This window comes from Cebidichthys violaceus, unplaced genomic scaffold, assembly GCF_023349555.1.
Source record: "Cebidichthys violaceus isolate CVI_PGR_0920_01 unplaced genomic scaffold, fCebVio1.0.p SCAF_6, whole genome shotgun sequence".
Classification (NCBI taxonomy): domain Eukaryota; kingdom Metazoa; phylum Chordata; class Actinopteri; order Perciformes; family Stichaeidae; genus Cebidichthys; species Cebidichthys violaceus.
Window position 1 is genome coordinate 7,798,165 of NW_027176816.1, and position 15,749 is coordinate 7,813,913.

A 15,749-nucleotide genomic window follows, 5' to 3' on the forward strand; every position below is an offset into this window, starting at 1 on the left:
AGAGGGAGGGAGGCGGGGTGAGCAAAAAAAGAGATGAAATGAGGCGAGTGGTAGAGGGCAGGGGGTGGAGAGAGGGGGCAGGCAGAGATAGAGGGAGAAGGTGCGATGGTGGCGGAGGTGGGGAGGGGTAAAAACACTTTGCCCCGATGTGTGAAGTCACTTTTTGCTCGCTTTTACAAAAACACACCTTTTAATTTTTCTGCTTCCACCACTTTTTTCTCCTCACAGTTGCTTCAAACTGGTCAGCTCAGTTCCAAAGTGTGACAGATGGACTTGAGCGCTATGTGCTAATTTCATACATCTCTGCCAAGATGTCTGTTTTTGTTTATCTTTGTTCGGTGTGTGTTTTTATGTGCTTATGCATCGCAGTCACATCGCGTGACTACCACGTCGCAGTCGCCACCATGTACATGTAGTGTTAAAGCACTTTGAGTGGTCGGAAGACTAGAAAAGCGCTATACAAGTACAAGTACAAGTCAATTTACCATTTACTATTTACCATTTACCATTTAGCATTTACCATATGGATGAGGTACCTGCATACTTAGCCCTCACATCCTTCACTACAGGACAACAAACACGTCTTTAAAGGATACTTCACGTCTGCTATTTTGCCCGAGAACTTGTTCACGCTTACAGATAATGTACAGCACACTTAAAATAAGCCATCAACTATAAACTGGTGAAATGTAAAGTCAGTAGGAATTTCTGTTTCAATCCAAACCTAAGTTTTCTGGTAATGCATTTGCATAGACATGAGCCGCTGGATACTAAATTTGTTTTTTTCCTCCCCTCTCTGTCTCCCCCTCATTTCTTTCTTCTTCATTATCTTCGTCATATCAACTCTATCTTCCCATCTCTCCCCCTCCACTTGCTTTGTTTCATTGCTCCTTATTCAGATATGCTGCGTGCTCGCCAGGAGGCGCTGGCTGCAGCGGTCAGGAATCCAGCGGCCTTAGAAGCTCACCTGCCCTCAGCGGGCAGCTCCTCTTCATCCAGCCAGAGACGCAAGCAGGGTCTGCCGCAGCACCGGGACGCACATTACACTGACAGGTAAGAAACGGATGCCAACCGCTGTACTTTTCTTCCCATTCTTCCACTCATTCCAAGCTTCCTCAACAAGATCTGATCTCATATTTGGCTTTTTCATTGTGCTGCAGTGCACGTTTGTGTGTGTACGTGCGTGTGTGAATGTGTGTGCATCTCCACATACATGGTTAAACTAAGGATCCAATAACCTCTTGGCTACCACTGTGGAGCTGCACGCCTGCATCCCCGGCTATTCCTCCCTCCTCTCCCCCCAGCGCTGGCCCCTGCGCCTCCCAAACAAAGCCGGGGGCAGCGGGAGTGGGCGGGTAATTGCTTGTCGATTATTTATGTGGCGCGGGGAGAGGCGGGGGATCGATAATGGGCCGGCGGTGCGGCAGCAGGGGAGGGAGGGTGTGTGTGTGTGTGTGTGAGACATAGAAGGGGGTGGTGAGGGGTAGGTGTGGGGATATAAGCAGGAAGCAGAGCGGCCAGGCGCTGTGTGGTGCAGCTCTGGGAGGCTGTGGGGGTGTGTGTGTATGTATATATGTGTGTGTGTGTGTGTGTGTGTGTGTGTGTGTGTGTGTGTGTATTGAGGCGAGGAGGGGGGGGCTGATTATCCACATGTGTTTGTTCCATTTTTCAAGCTGGCATTCTGCATGTATGCTCATCTATGCGAATTGAATTTGGGTTTGTTTATGTGAATATGTCTGCTTATTGTGTGTGTGTGTGTGTGTGTGTGTGTGTGTGTGTGTGTGTGTGTGTGTCTGTGCGTGCGTGCGTGCATGTGTGAGTGCGTTGCATGTGTTGTGTGTGTATGTGTGTGTGTGTGTGTGTGAGAGAGGCCAGTAGCGCAGTATGTGAATGTGGTCAGTGAGCCACGGCTGTTCTCCGACAGCACAGAGTAATTAGCCACACAGGGCCAGGGAGAGTTAACTAGGCCTCGCCCTCCCTCCCTTCCTCCATCCATCCGTCTATCTCTAACTCACTCCGTCCCCCTCTACCTCCACCTGCCTCCTCTTCAACGCTTTTACTCTCAGCATGTTTTTGAGTGAATGAAAAAAGAGGGGTTAATAAGGAAAATGTTGAAGTGCCCTTTCCATCTCTTGAACCATTGTCTAATTGAGAGAATGCAACAAAAAAAAAAAGGGAAACATACAAAGAGTGATGCAAAGCTGTATAATGTTTCACCTGTACATACTCACGCACTTTTGCTGTGGGGCTTTTGCTGTATGTATCCACACACTTTTAGTACTTAGGCTAATCTTAGAAAGACTAGGGCCCCTCATGTTTCAAAATGACAATCCCCCACAAAGTAATTAATTTCTCAGTTTGTTGTGGTAGAACTTGCTGGCCTAAATAGTGTCCAATCTAACACCTTTTGGGTGAACTGCATTGTAAAATATATGCCAGGCCTTATCTCCCAATATCAGACCCTGACCTCACTAATGCACTTGTGACTGAATAGGAGCCCTGCAGCCAGGTTTCAAAATCGTGTGGAAAACCTTCCCAGAAGAGTAAAGCCTGTTGTAGCAGCATATTAATGCCTATAGATTTGGAATGAGATCAACGAATATAAGTGAGTGTAATGTCAGCCAAAAGTATGTGGAAATGTAAAGACTATACTCAACTCCCATGAAATATACAGAACCTGCAAAAATTTGAGATGGAGAAAATTAAGAAGAGACCTGAGAGGGAAATTAGTGCAAAGTGAAAAAAGAGAAAATTAAAATCGAGGTAATTGGTGAATAAAAACGGAAAACTGACATAGTATTAAAAAGCCGAGGCTGAAAATGTGAGGAAGCTCTCCCCCTCTCTAACTCTCTCCGTGGCTCACCTTTCCATCGACCCCTCATCATTGATTATCTGGGGCCCATTAGGGCCCATTGTTAAAAACAAATCATTAGGGCTGCTCGATGGGCTTAGAGCCTGGCGCTCCATTTGTCTGGCCTTAAATGGCAAAGCTCACCAAGCATCTGCAAGGCAAATAGGGGAAGGATGGATAAAAATAAAGAGAGAGAGCGGAAGTGGAAAACATGGGAGCTTAAAATGGGGATGAAGAGAAGGAAGCAAAATAGAAGAAGAGAGGAGATGGCGAGAGGACGAAGTGACGGAGAGAGAGTGAGATAAGGGGAGGGAGGGAGCGAGAGAACGAGCGTGGAGGGAGCCTCATCCATTTTAATGAGCTTCCTGTGTAAATGTGTTCCTGCGGAGAAGGAGCCGAGGGCGGCCGCGCGGCGCTCCTAATCCCCCCACGCTCCCGTCATTAAGGGCAGCCCTGTCACACACACACACACAGACCCCTACACGCACACCAGGACACACACACTTACACAAACACGCATACACACTCACACTGCCTGGGCTTTTGCGGGACGGGACTGCTGTCGCCACTCTGACAGGTCGTCACACACCAGTGAATTCCCCAGGAGCCCCTGGCCTCACTGCAGGCAGAGAGAGAGAGAGAGAGAGAGAGAGAGAGAGAGAGAGAGAGAGAGAGAGAGAGAGAGAGAGGCAGAGAGAAAGAGAGAGAGAGGCAGAGAGAGAGAGAGAGAGAGAGAGAGAGGCAGAGAGAAAGAGAGAGAGAGGCAGAGAGAGAGAGAGGGAGAGAGAGAGAGGCAGAGAGAGAGAGAGAGAGAGAGGCAGAGAGAGAGAGAGAGGCAGAGAGAGAGAGAGATTTTTGCGTGGTTATGAGCCCACCTTGTATTTGTGAATCTGCCTATTTTAATTTTAAGATATTTTCAGGTCTCATGCAAAAAACTAGTGTTTTTACCTCATCTTTTTATAGCATGTTAGTGGTTTGCCAACAAAATGCACAGATAGGGTAAAAAGAAAATCACACACAGACAGACAGACAGACATGTACACACTCACACACACACACACACACACACACACACACTCACACAGCCCCAGAGCAAAACGACTAATGTCTGCCACTCCTCTCTTAAAATTGCCTCCTATAAAAGGAGGGAGAGATGGAGGAAGGGAGTGGAGGGGAGTGTCAGACGCACACTCTTTCTCCCCTTCTCTCTCTGTCTCTCTCACTCCCCGTGATTAGGCCTAATTATGGTGGCGCAGACGCCTGGCAGCCCCAGTCATGCAGCTTTAATTGACCGTTATTCATCTGCGGGCTAACGCTAGGCAAGGGTAGGCGGTGCAAGCAGAGGGAAGAAAGGGAGGAAGTATCAGAAAGGGGGTTGGGGGGGGGGGGTGATGAGAGTTTGGCATGCGGGAGCCATGGTGAGGTGGATGGGAGTTTTTGCGGGCGCCTTAGCGTAGCCTTGTGGAACTGCGCGTCGCAAGGCTAATTGCTAGCCCCAAGGGATTAGGCCAGGTGATTACACACTGGGCGGTGTAATTACATAAGCAGCGGCGAGCGGGGCCCCGGCTAGCGGCTCCGGGGTCACGCGCCGTAGCCCTCACCCAAGATTAATTGGAGCTGCCACTGGAGTGCGAGGCACCGCCGGAGAGAGCGGTTATACGATTAGCATTAACATTTCAACGGCGGAGGCGATCGATGAATGGTTTTCACCCCCCCTCCCACACACACACACACACACACACACACACACACACACACACACACACACACACACACACACACACACACACACACACATGCACACACACACACACACACACCACCACTCTCTCAGTACTGGCTACAGCCCCCCCCCCCATCTCATCTCTCCTCTCCGCTCTTGTATGCGTGCCCTCCCTCCTTGCAGTTCCTCCCTCTCTCTCCTTTTCCCTCACCATTTAGTGAGGCGGGAGACATGCAGGCGCTAGCTAATTTGAACACAGTTGCAAAACAATATTTGCGGTTGCATACGTCTCAGTGTTGGTTTAGGTTTTGTTGTTTTCCTCAGCTTATTTCCCGTATGCTTTTGTGCTGCGGCAGTCACACACAGCTGAGCTCTGATTGGTGTGATAGCAGAAGAGAAAGGAGAAGAAGGAGGAATAGCTAGTGAGCTCAGGAAGGGCACTGGAAACAGCTGTGGTTTGAGACACAGAGCAGGCAGAGAGCATCATCTTCCACACATGACACTTTCAAAGGGTCATGGTGCAGATGCCTCACTCTTCTGAAAGCTTTTCTTCTTTCTCAAAACCATGTTCCTGTACCCATGAAGATCTGCACGAAACTGAGAGAAAAACTGCGAAAGGGAAATAATAATAGAAAGGATTACAGTGAACAAAGAAAGTGGATGAAGAAACTGTAAGAAAGACGGAGAGGCAAGACAAAGCTGGGGAAAAGAGACAGGATGAGATGAAGTGATGAAGAGGGGAGAGAGAAAATACATAGAGAGAGGTGAAAGAAATAAAACTGAAGGAAAAGAAATGAGTAAACAAGACAGATTTTCAGAGGTCATAGAAAAGTAGAGAGAACAGAAAAAAGATGGTTAAGAAAGAACAAGAGACGAGAGTGAGAGTGAGAGAGGGAGCAAGGTGAGAGGCGCTTTTCCCCCTCAAGGAGGACAAAAGACGAAGCCAATAATGGAGAGGCCTTTTCAGAAGCAGAGGTTGCAGGACGCTCCATCTTTTCACCAGTTTCAATGCAACCCAGAGAGTGAGAGGGAGAGAGGGAGGGAAACGGAGAGGAGGAGGGCGTAAAAAAGGGAGAGAAGAGAGGAGGGATGAGTGTTAATTAGAAGGTCCTTCAGCCCGTGGCCCCGGTCAAGACGCAGGGGCCGCCCCAGCTGTCGGAGCATGACACACTGGCATTGTGCATTCAGCCCTCATTATGTGTGTGGGTCTCGAGTTGTGTGTATGTGTGTGTGTGTGTCTCTGTGTATATATCGTGTGTGTGTGTGTATGTGCGAGGCGGCAGGGGAAGAAAAGGCTGCAGTCCAGGGTACAGCAATGGCCAGCGGCGCTTGCTGCGGCGTGACAAGACTGATGAGGCACTGGGGCGACATGGGGGCCCCTGGAGCTCCACTGATAAAAATACATTGCATACATTGGGGTGGCAGCAACCACACACGCACAAAGAAAGAATTGAGACGTACTTAATAACTATTCTTGTTACGTGGGGAATCGCACACTATACATCTCTCCATGCTTAATGCTTTCGTCATGGTAAAGCATCTAGTGAAATCCAATTTGAATTTAACGTTGTCTTTTTATCATATTTGTGTCCACAGAGAACTGTCCCACCCTCCACCCCTACTGTCCCCACCAACTGCCCCTCACATCGCCTTAGGACCTCACCTGCGGCCTCCCTTCCTGGGCATGCCCACTGCTCTTTGCCAGGCCCCTGGTGAGTCATATATCATGTTAGATTATACTAATGCATAGTACCAATGGGGATGCATGGCATGTACATATACTTTTTATCAGTGGTGGGCATTTTATACCTGGGTCTTCTGTGCTGTCCTACTACACTTGAGCCATCTCCTAATAAACTCATTATGACGCCACAGCTATGGTTATTTGTTTCTAGGGGTGTAACAATACAAGTATTCGTATTAAACCGTTCGGTAGAGGCTTAAAAAACCGAACAATACGTTTGAATACTACTAGTGCATTTGGAAAATGCAGAAGCTTAAATTGAGGGAAATATAATGTTTTCGGTGGACTGCGTTCACGTAACAGACAACAGGCTTTGTGACCTCTGGCTGCGGCACCGCACGTGTCTTCAGGGGGCTAAGCTAACTAGCTTAGCGGGGAAACAACAGCCCGAACGGATTCAATTGTCCGCACAATAACCCCGCGCATGATGGGATGCTTCGTAATTAACGGACAACGCATATAGTCCAAATCAATGTAATTAACACAATGACAAGAAAAACTCACAAGAACCAGTCACATATATTTATATAACAACAAAGCAACAAATCAATCCAGCAACACTGCAGCGCTAGAGCACGAGCCATTCATATTATTCATAAAAACGACACAATAGACAAATGAACACAGTAGAAAGCAGTTCACTTACCACAGCTGCTGTTCACTTAAAGACAGTCCATCCTCCTTTCTTTGTTAAAGAGTTTAAAACCACGGTTGTACAAAAGTTTTCAAAAGCACGTAGCTTGTGCGCGTCCTGTCGTGTAGCTGCCTTGGTTAGCGTAGCGTAGCTCAAACAGCTCCAAACACCAAGAGCTCAGTTGCAAATGAAACGCGTTCCCAGCCATACAATGTGCAACGCTTCTCCGCCGCTGTCAGCCAGAAATACTGTTCATACAAATCCTTTTCCATGCTGGGTCAGGGCTGCTAGCTGTGGGCTTGACCGACCCTTTGATACGATGTCCAGCTTTTCTGGAAATGTCGTTCTCCAGAAATCTGTTTCTCCTCCTTCTTCAGCCATTGAGTGTTAAAAAAACACAGCTAGGTAAAACAAAAATAATCTGAACCAAGCAAAATGCTAAAAATGTCATAACTTCTCTTACATATGTTTCAACTTGAACTCTTACTAAACACTAGATCTGCTAGATAGCTTTCTGTTTGACAAAAGTCACGCTGGCCCACTGACCAATCACGGCTGACGTACTTAGCAGGCTACCTGGGTAGCTCTGGCACGTCAAAGAATACGCCCAACATGTCAAACTAAAGATCTGTTTGGTTGAAGACTATGACAATCACCAATATCGTCCCCATATACTGCAAAGTTTGCAAAGTCTACCGAGAGGGCATCGGGCCTCTCTCCTTACATAGAGACATAAGGGCTGAATCTGATTGGATAAAAGCTCTCCTTAAAACAAGCTGCACTGGAAGCAGAGCAACTGAGGAAGACAGGAGCTGTGCAATGAGAAAATAAGCTAATGGGAAAAATAATTTGAATACATGTAGTGTATTTGTGAAAAATTATTAAATTATAAAATAGCTATAACTTTGTGATTCTGTTTAGGCCAGCAGAAAAGGCTTAGCTGGCCCTGACGGCCCACCACCTCTTTTTATATGTTTCATATGTATACCAAAAAATATATATACTTTCACATTTACACTGATATGAAGAGAATGTTACATGGTTATTTATCAAACCAGAGGATTAATTTATATATGTTAAAATGTCATGAAGTTACAGTAGTTGCAGGATATTACTTTAATAGCATTTTGCTGTAAACAGACAATGCATGTAGAATTGTTTTTAAGCTGACTACCGTTTAGTAACTTTTAAACATGATTTCTCAAAGAGAAATCATGTTTTTAACATTTGGGAGCTTCCTTGTCACTTGTTACATTTTTGCTTACAGGTATGTTTTTTCTTGCTGTTTCTATTCACAGGTTATAGTTTCCTCCAACCAGCTCAAGCTGAGCTCTTTGCTCGGCAACAGGAGATGCTGAGGAAACAAAATCTGGCCAGGTGTGTGTGTGTGTGTGTGTGTGTGTGGGAATGCTACAGTATGTAACAATAGTGTAATTATGGCCACCGTGTAAATAATAATGGCTAAAATATGTGTTTTATGGGTTCATTGTAACATGAGCAAAAGGGCTTCATGGTTTTGAGAGGGCAAACTTGTAGACACACACATGTTTTTGATATACTCCCACAAGCAGTGTTGTGAATGTGAAATACTTTACATTTTTAAACATTTGGCATGTACGTTAAAGTTTCTGTGTCTTTCATTGTCTTAGACTTGAGATGTCGGCAGAGCTACTGAGACAGAAAGAGTTGGAAAGTCTCCACCAGCGACAGCAGCAGCAGCAGCAGCAGCAGCGTCTTTTGGGCTCTGAACCTTTGGGAGCTCTACCTCCTGGCCTGCCCCCCGACCATCCAGCCCTGCGGAGCCTCCATGACATCCCAGAGGGCCATCCACTCCGTGAGGAACTGGCCCGTCGCTCTAATGCAATGCTGGTGCTCCGCCATGGGGCTGCCACACCACTCCTAACCCTCAACCACCACCAGCATCAACAACCAGGACCACCCTCCACACCCAAAGACACCCCGGTGCAGAGATCTATCGCTGGCCCAGACGCCGAATTCAGGAAGGCCCCCCGCAGGGCCCCCCAGACACAGCTCCATGCTGGGGATCACACAGAAGGAAGAGAGGATAGAGGAAGGTTGGGAGACAGGGAGGTGCATGATGAGGAGATGAAGGACTCGGACAGTGACACAGAGATGTGTGAGGAGAGGCGGGACAGTGTCGCTGCCAAGTCGAGCAGGAAACACAGGGACAGGGAGAGAGACGGGGGTAAAGAGACTGGCAGCAAGGCAGTGTGTGACAGTGCCAAGGAGACTGGAGAGAGCTCAGGCAGACTGAGTGCCCCTTGTAGTTCAACAGGTACGGAGTCACCCAGTCGCCACCTCTTCACCCCTGGACTGGGCAAGGCTGATGTCAAGTACCACCTGCCACCTGGGTTCATGCCACCCCTGCCTGCTCTTCATGCCCAGTCACTGCCCTTTGGATTCCCCTACGCCAACCCCTACTTTCACACAGGTGAGATACTCAGTCACACGCATAACACACACAGCCGACATGTGAAACCAATTAGCGTCAGTCTTTGTGTGTGTGTGTCTCCTGTGTGGGGACCTCTCCCTGTTAGTGGCCATGAATCTGACCTCAGTGTGATCTCATACACACCACCAGCAGCACAATCATGTGGGCAGAAAGGAGTAAAAAATCCCACCATGATTAGCTTACAGGCATAATACATGTTTTTAGTAGTAGAGTTCAATGAGGTACTTATCCACAGTAGGTGACGGCACAACCCCAGTTTGGAGAAACGGACGGGAACACCAATGCAGATGCTGCTGTGGAAAACAGTATTTTAAGTGTAGGCTATATTTAGTATATTTTCATCACCAAAATCCAATTAGTTTGAACTATGAGTTGAAATGGACATTTTTGCCAGATTTGAAGAAATTCTCTCAAGGTATTCCTGAGATATCACGAGAATTGGACGAACCCTTTGATGTTTGACCACCAACATCTAATCACTTCATCTATCATGTTCAGGTTAGGCAGCAAACTCCAGTTCGGATAAGTAAAGTCAATACGGATGTGCCTTATACTTGCATTCTCTCTACTGGCCATGAGGGAGTAACACCTCTGATTGCAAAAAGAAGTCAGATTGTATTGAAGTCTATGTGAAAATGACCCTACTTCTCACCTTAGTAAACATTGTGAGATTGAGTTTATGGTCTCAATCGCTAGTTTCAGTACAGCATGTTCATTTAGTACAAAATTGATAGTCATAGTTATAAAAAAGTCAAAATACTGTATGTCACAAAAAGTTTTAGTATAGTATGTTGTAAAAAGTGATAAAAAAGTCATAGTATAGTATGTTGAAAAAGTTACAAATAAGTCACAGTGTAGTATTTTGAAAAACGGCATAAAAATGGCAAAATATAGAATGTCAAGAACCTCAAACAGCTTCTTTGTAACTTTTTTTTCTCATTTATTTATCTATGTCGAAAAAGTCCAAATACAGTATATCGAAAAACATTAGACTGGCACCATTTATTTAGTCTGCAGTTCTGACTGCCTGTTGTAGTCTGTTCCTGTCCTGTTTGGTGGCTGATCCAATCACACTGATGTATGTGCAGAAAACAGACTGGATCATTGCAGTATAGAATTGTGTCAGCTGACCCTGAGGCAGGTTAAACTTTCTGAGTTGGCGCAGGAAGAGTACATTGTACACAGTGTCATAGGAGCGTATGCCAAAAAAAGAGTGATGAAAAAATGTCTCAGTTTAGTAAGGCACAAAACAGTCATAGGATAGTATGCTGAAAAAAGTGAATAAAAAGTAATAGTATAGTTTGTCAAAAAAAGTGATAAAAAAGTCTCAGTATGTCAAAAGTCATGGTGCTGTACGTTGAAACACGTAATAACATAAAGTCTTATTACAGTATGCTGTAAAAAGTGCAAAAAAAGTATATTCTAGTATGTCAGAAAGTGATAAAAAAGTCAAAGTAAAATATTTTGAAAAAAGGCATAGAAAGGTCATCGTAAATTATTTAAATAAATTATGAAAAAGTATGTCGAAAAAAGTCATAGTATAGAATGCTGAAAAAAGGCATAAAAAGGTCATAGGTATGTCGAAAAAAATGATTAAAAAAATCATATTATAGTATGTCAAAGTATCTCATAGTAAAGTATGTTCAAAAAAGTCATAGTATACTGTCTAAAAGCTCAACAAGTCCCAGTATAGTATGTCAAAAAAGTCAGTATATTATGCCATAAAAATGTCTTTTAAAAATGAAAGTCTTTGTAAAAGTAATTCCCTAAAAATATCATAGTATATCATATCATAAAAGTAGTATTGCATTAAAATGTCAATAAGTGTGTATATATATATATAGTTTATCATAAAAATGTTATTAAAATCATAGTATAGTAAGTAATAAGAATTATATAAAAGTAAAAAAATATCATGTACAGTATTGCACTAAAATACCATAATATAGTATGGCATAAAAAAGACATTGTATGCCATGAAGATGTCACAAAAATGTTTACAGTTAAGTATGTCATAAAATGTAAAAAAAGAAAAAAGGCCTAGTATATGACAGAAATTCATAATATATGTGATTTAAAAAGTCATAGCTTTGTATGTCATAAGGAGTCATGTTGTAGTATCCCATGAATGTCATAAAAAGCCATAAAGATTGTTAATGTTAATGTTAAAAAAAGTCAGTATAGTATACCATTAAAAAAATCCTAAAAAGTATACTGTACTTTTCATAAAAAAGTTATAGTGTAGTACTATTGAATTATTATAAATATGATCATAGGAGTGACCTTTAGCTCACCTGGTAGAGACTGCACACATGTAGGCTGGGTCCTTGGCACTGGATTTGATTTGGAGCTTTTGCCTCTATCTCTCTCCCCCCTTTCCTGTTGTTTTATAATAATAATAATAATAATAATAATAATAATAATAACAATAATAACAACTTTATTTATACAGCACCTATATAGTTCTACAGCTGCACAAATTAAGGAAATAAACCCCCCATGTCATAGCAGCAAAGATGTTCCAATAATATGGCTATTTTGGTTTTAAGAGGGTATATGTATGTAAATTCATGTGTATACAGTACTGTATGTCATAAAAATGGAATTACCGCATCACAGTTGTATGCTTCTGCCAACCGGTCAGCCAAGTTGCAGTTCACTTCCATGTCTTCCCTAAATGTCATCACCTCATCGTTTTATCCTATTAGACATTTGTGTGAAATTGTCATAACAAGCATACAAATTCTTGAATTATGGCCAAAAATGTATTTTGTGATGTCAGCGTGACCATTGACCACAACAATCTCATCCGTTAATTTTTGAGTCCAAGTTTGTGCCAAATGTGAATTCCCTCAAGGAGTTCCTGACACTGCGTACCTCCCACAGTTACTGCTGGCATGGAGGCATAGACATATTTTGAGCTGCTTTTTTGAAAAATGTTGGCCGTACATTTTTTTGCAAGTCTCTCTAGGCTTTCAGTTTTCATGTTCTGCATCACTAAAAAAATGGCAGCAAGATCCTCAGTCTTAATAGCAACTTTGTACCCGGTTATATTGACACATCATTTTCACCCGCTGCTGCTTTCAGGCTCTATGGGAGGTCTTTTCATGGATGGGGAGGACTCAGCCACAGCAAACCCTGTGGAGGACATCAGCAAGTGGAGTGTGGAGGACGTGTGTGGCTTCATAAGCAGCCTGGCTGGATGTGCTGAATACACACAGGTGAGGACACAGAAAGAGGGAGGAGAGAGAGAGAGAGAGAGAGATAGAGAGAGAGAGAGAGGAGGGGATAGAGGCCAGGGGCAGGCTGACTTCTAATCACAGAACAGTGACCATACTGAAAACATACTGTAGTACTTTCTACAGCATCTCGTTAAGTTTAGGTAGAAACACTAAACCTGCACAGAACAGTTTGTTTCAACGTTATTGTGAATGTGTGTGGATGCACGAATGGTCATGTGCTTAACTGCAGCCGTATTTGTGGGCTTTGTGTGATTGCGGATGAGTTAGCAGAGGATGTACACCTGTAGTGTGTGGCTGAAATGTTTGTGTATTGCGCGTATTGTTCCAAAATGTTGCAAAATTTGAGAAAAGGAATCCAATCTTTTATATATATTTTTTATTTATAGCCATCTTTAACATCATTTAAAAAAAAAAAAAAATGCAGAGATTTGTTTGTGTCAAACAATACTCTCATGACATTATTTATGTGTTAAGAGTCATCAGTCCCCGTAATCATTCTGGCTGTGGTGGATGGTGATTCCTTCCTAACGTTACTTCAATGTAACATGAAAAAATCCACAATCGTTTTTCTGTGCTATTAGTTTCAGATGGACTTTGGAATTTGAGGCTTTGGAATTTGTTCCTCTCATCTCTTACACTGAAGTTAAGCTAGTAACAGATTCCTCCATGGCCAGTAGTGACCCATAATACTAAATTAACTAATAATGTAAATATTAAATATGTGAATATTGAGGCAGTTGAAAATTTGAACCTGATGATAAACTCCAGCTATTTTTTTTTCCCACTCAAAATGGGTATGTAACATTGTGGAATAGAGACACTGTTTTCTAGGTGGTGTGAATGAGGTTTGTGTGTCGAGTGTGTTTCTGTGTGTGTGTGTGTGTGTGTGTGTATATGTCGGGGCTGTGGCTGAAGCGGCTGTCTCTCCGCCAGGTGTTTCGGGAGCAGGCCATTGATGGAGAGACATTACCGCTGCTCACTGAGGAGCACCTGCTCAACACCATGGGACTAAAGCTGGGGCCTGCGCTCAAGATCCGCTCACAGGTACACACACCACAGAGCTGCGTGTGGACCCGTGTGTGTGTCTGAATGTGTGTTTCTGTCCATAGACAAACTGCCAGTGTAGCATAGATGATTCCCGTCAACTAGCCAGCCCCACAGACCGCAACCTCTCTTCTACTCTCTCTCTCTCTATGTTTGAAATACAGCATTAGTCGATTATACAATACTCAACAGGCTGTACCGACAGTCATATGGTCTCTCCTCGTCTCCTCAGGTGGCGCGGCGTGTTGGCAGGCTTTTCTACATGACTGGATTCCCGCTGGCGTTCCCGTTTCCGCCTTCTGCCGCACTGCGCCCCCCAGAACGTGATCGGGACCCCCTGACAACGCCATCTGACACCCCCCTGCCTCTCTCTCTGTCCCTGCCCCACAGACCCACCTCGACCAGCAGCAGCTCCTCTCCATACAGCGGCCCCACCCCAGGGTGCTCCTCCCCCAAGCAGGAAAATGGTAACGGCTCCACGGTAGTGGGAAGATACGAGGCCAAAACTCCTTCGTAGGAAAGGAGGGGTGAGGAGGCCAAACTCAAACTAACCTGACTGGGGGAGATTGACTCCCGGGCCCTATTTGCCAGACTCGCCCCATCTTGGGACCTTGACGCTGGAATTTAGGGACAAATTGGACTGGAATAAAAGACAACTGTACCGTATCCAGCAAAACAATCAGCTTATGAGTTCCTCTGCATTGGTTGTAGCCGAGCAGAATCCAAACAAACTGGGTTGGAAGGGAGACACGTGAAGCGACAGAGGAAAAAGGGAACGAAAAAAAAAAAGAGGAAGAGGAGACAGCTGGTCACAGACAGCCTGCCAAAAAAAAAAAGGAGCGAAGGCCTGCCACAAATGTGAAATTCTTGCAAGTCAGATGCTAGCGGATACTCTTCCTTCCTTCCTTCCTGGGCTGGAGGAAGCTTTGCTCACTCACTTTCTTTCTCTTGTCTCCGTCTCTGTGACTGCTCTCACCACAAGCCCTGAAGAACCCAGGAATTAAAAAAAGAGACGTCCTCCCTTTTTGTCATCTTCCTCCTTTCCCTAGCTTGTTTCCTGAGGCCCAACAGCAGCGTGGAGCAGTCTTTTTAGAGGCTGGAGTTGAAGCATATGCTGAGCGGCACCAGATCTGACCAGCTCCCGCTTATCACTGCAACTATGCATTCCACTGTCCCGATACCAAAGATGACCGGATGTGTGGAATTGAAACCATGTTTCACAACGTGTCTGCTTTTTCTTTTTTTTTTGCATTGATGGTCACACAGGAAAACTGATCCAACAGGGAAAGGCTAGGCTAGTGCCTCATATGATGTGACACAGGAAAAGCTGTCATTTACTGACATACAAACGCTTAAAGAAATGTTGGTGAAATGGACACGCCTTAATGGTGGCTATGGTGTGTACGGCTTACGTCAATGTATGCTCGTGTTGACTACTGTGGGAGGTAGGAAAAACATGCAAAATTGTACAGAATCATGCTTAAGATGAAAATATCCTGAAGGTTACATACGTGGTACTTTTACTTTTTGTTAAACGTAGTTGCACGAATAAGGTTTTCTTTACTGAAGAAAAATGTGACTTGCTGAACTTTGGTGGTACTTTTGTTCATACTCTTTTGTTCTGCCATTTTTTTTAAAAGTGTAATATTAAAAGACGCTCCAATCTTGAATGCTACTTCAGCATATAAATATGAGGAAAAATATTTATAGGACTTTTGATGTAGTAGATAAAGCAGATTATGATATGTATTATAATTAGCCCTTAAGATGGATTCCAAAGATACTTTAACTTTGTTTTCTCTTGGTTGCAGGGAAAAGAAAGGCACAAAGCTCTTATTGCAAATGTTTGGAATTTGTTATGGATTTTTTTTTTTTAAACTACGCAAGCAATGAATTAAAAATGGTCTCTAGATTTCCCTTCGAAAGTTTTGTCTTCATCCTATTTTTCTATTCACCTGACAGGTGAAATAAATCCTAAAGAAATTCCTCTGCTCTCTCGTTGTTTGTGGGCCTGTATGTCACACGACGTATATATGCC

General features: G+C 44.1%; 1 protein-coding gene across 4 annotated transcripts in view; it reads left to right on the top strand.

Annotated features, from left to right (window-relative positions):
- The window catches only part of samd11 (sterile alpha motif domain containing 11), a 57,467-nt gene extending 41,770 nt beyond the window's left edge, over positions 1–15,697 (top strand). For 3 of the 4 annotated variants that reach the window (XM_068732695.1, XM_068732692.1, XM_068732693.1), the window contains exons 7-13: positions 900–1,053; positions 6,171–6,286; positions 8,251–8,329; positions 8,602–9,404; positions 12,513–12,646; positions 13,601–13,711; positions 13,944–15,697. In XM_068732695.1, the coding sequence (XP_068588796.1) occupies positions 900–1,053; positions 6,171–6,286; positions 8,251–8,329; positions 8,602–9,404; positions 12,513–12,646; positions 13,601–13,711; positions 13,944–14,228 (1,682 nt within the window). In that variant the 3' untranslated portion in view covers positions 14,229–15,697. The remainder of the gene's footprint in view (positions 1–899; positions 1,054–6,170; positions 6,287–8,250; positions 8,330–8,601; positions 9,405–12,512; positions 12,647–13,600; positions 13,712–13,943) is intronic. The other variant, XM_068732694.1, reaches the window with a different exon arrangement.
- The last annotated feature ends 52 nt before the right edge of the window (positions 15,698–15,749 follow it).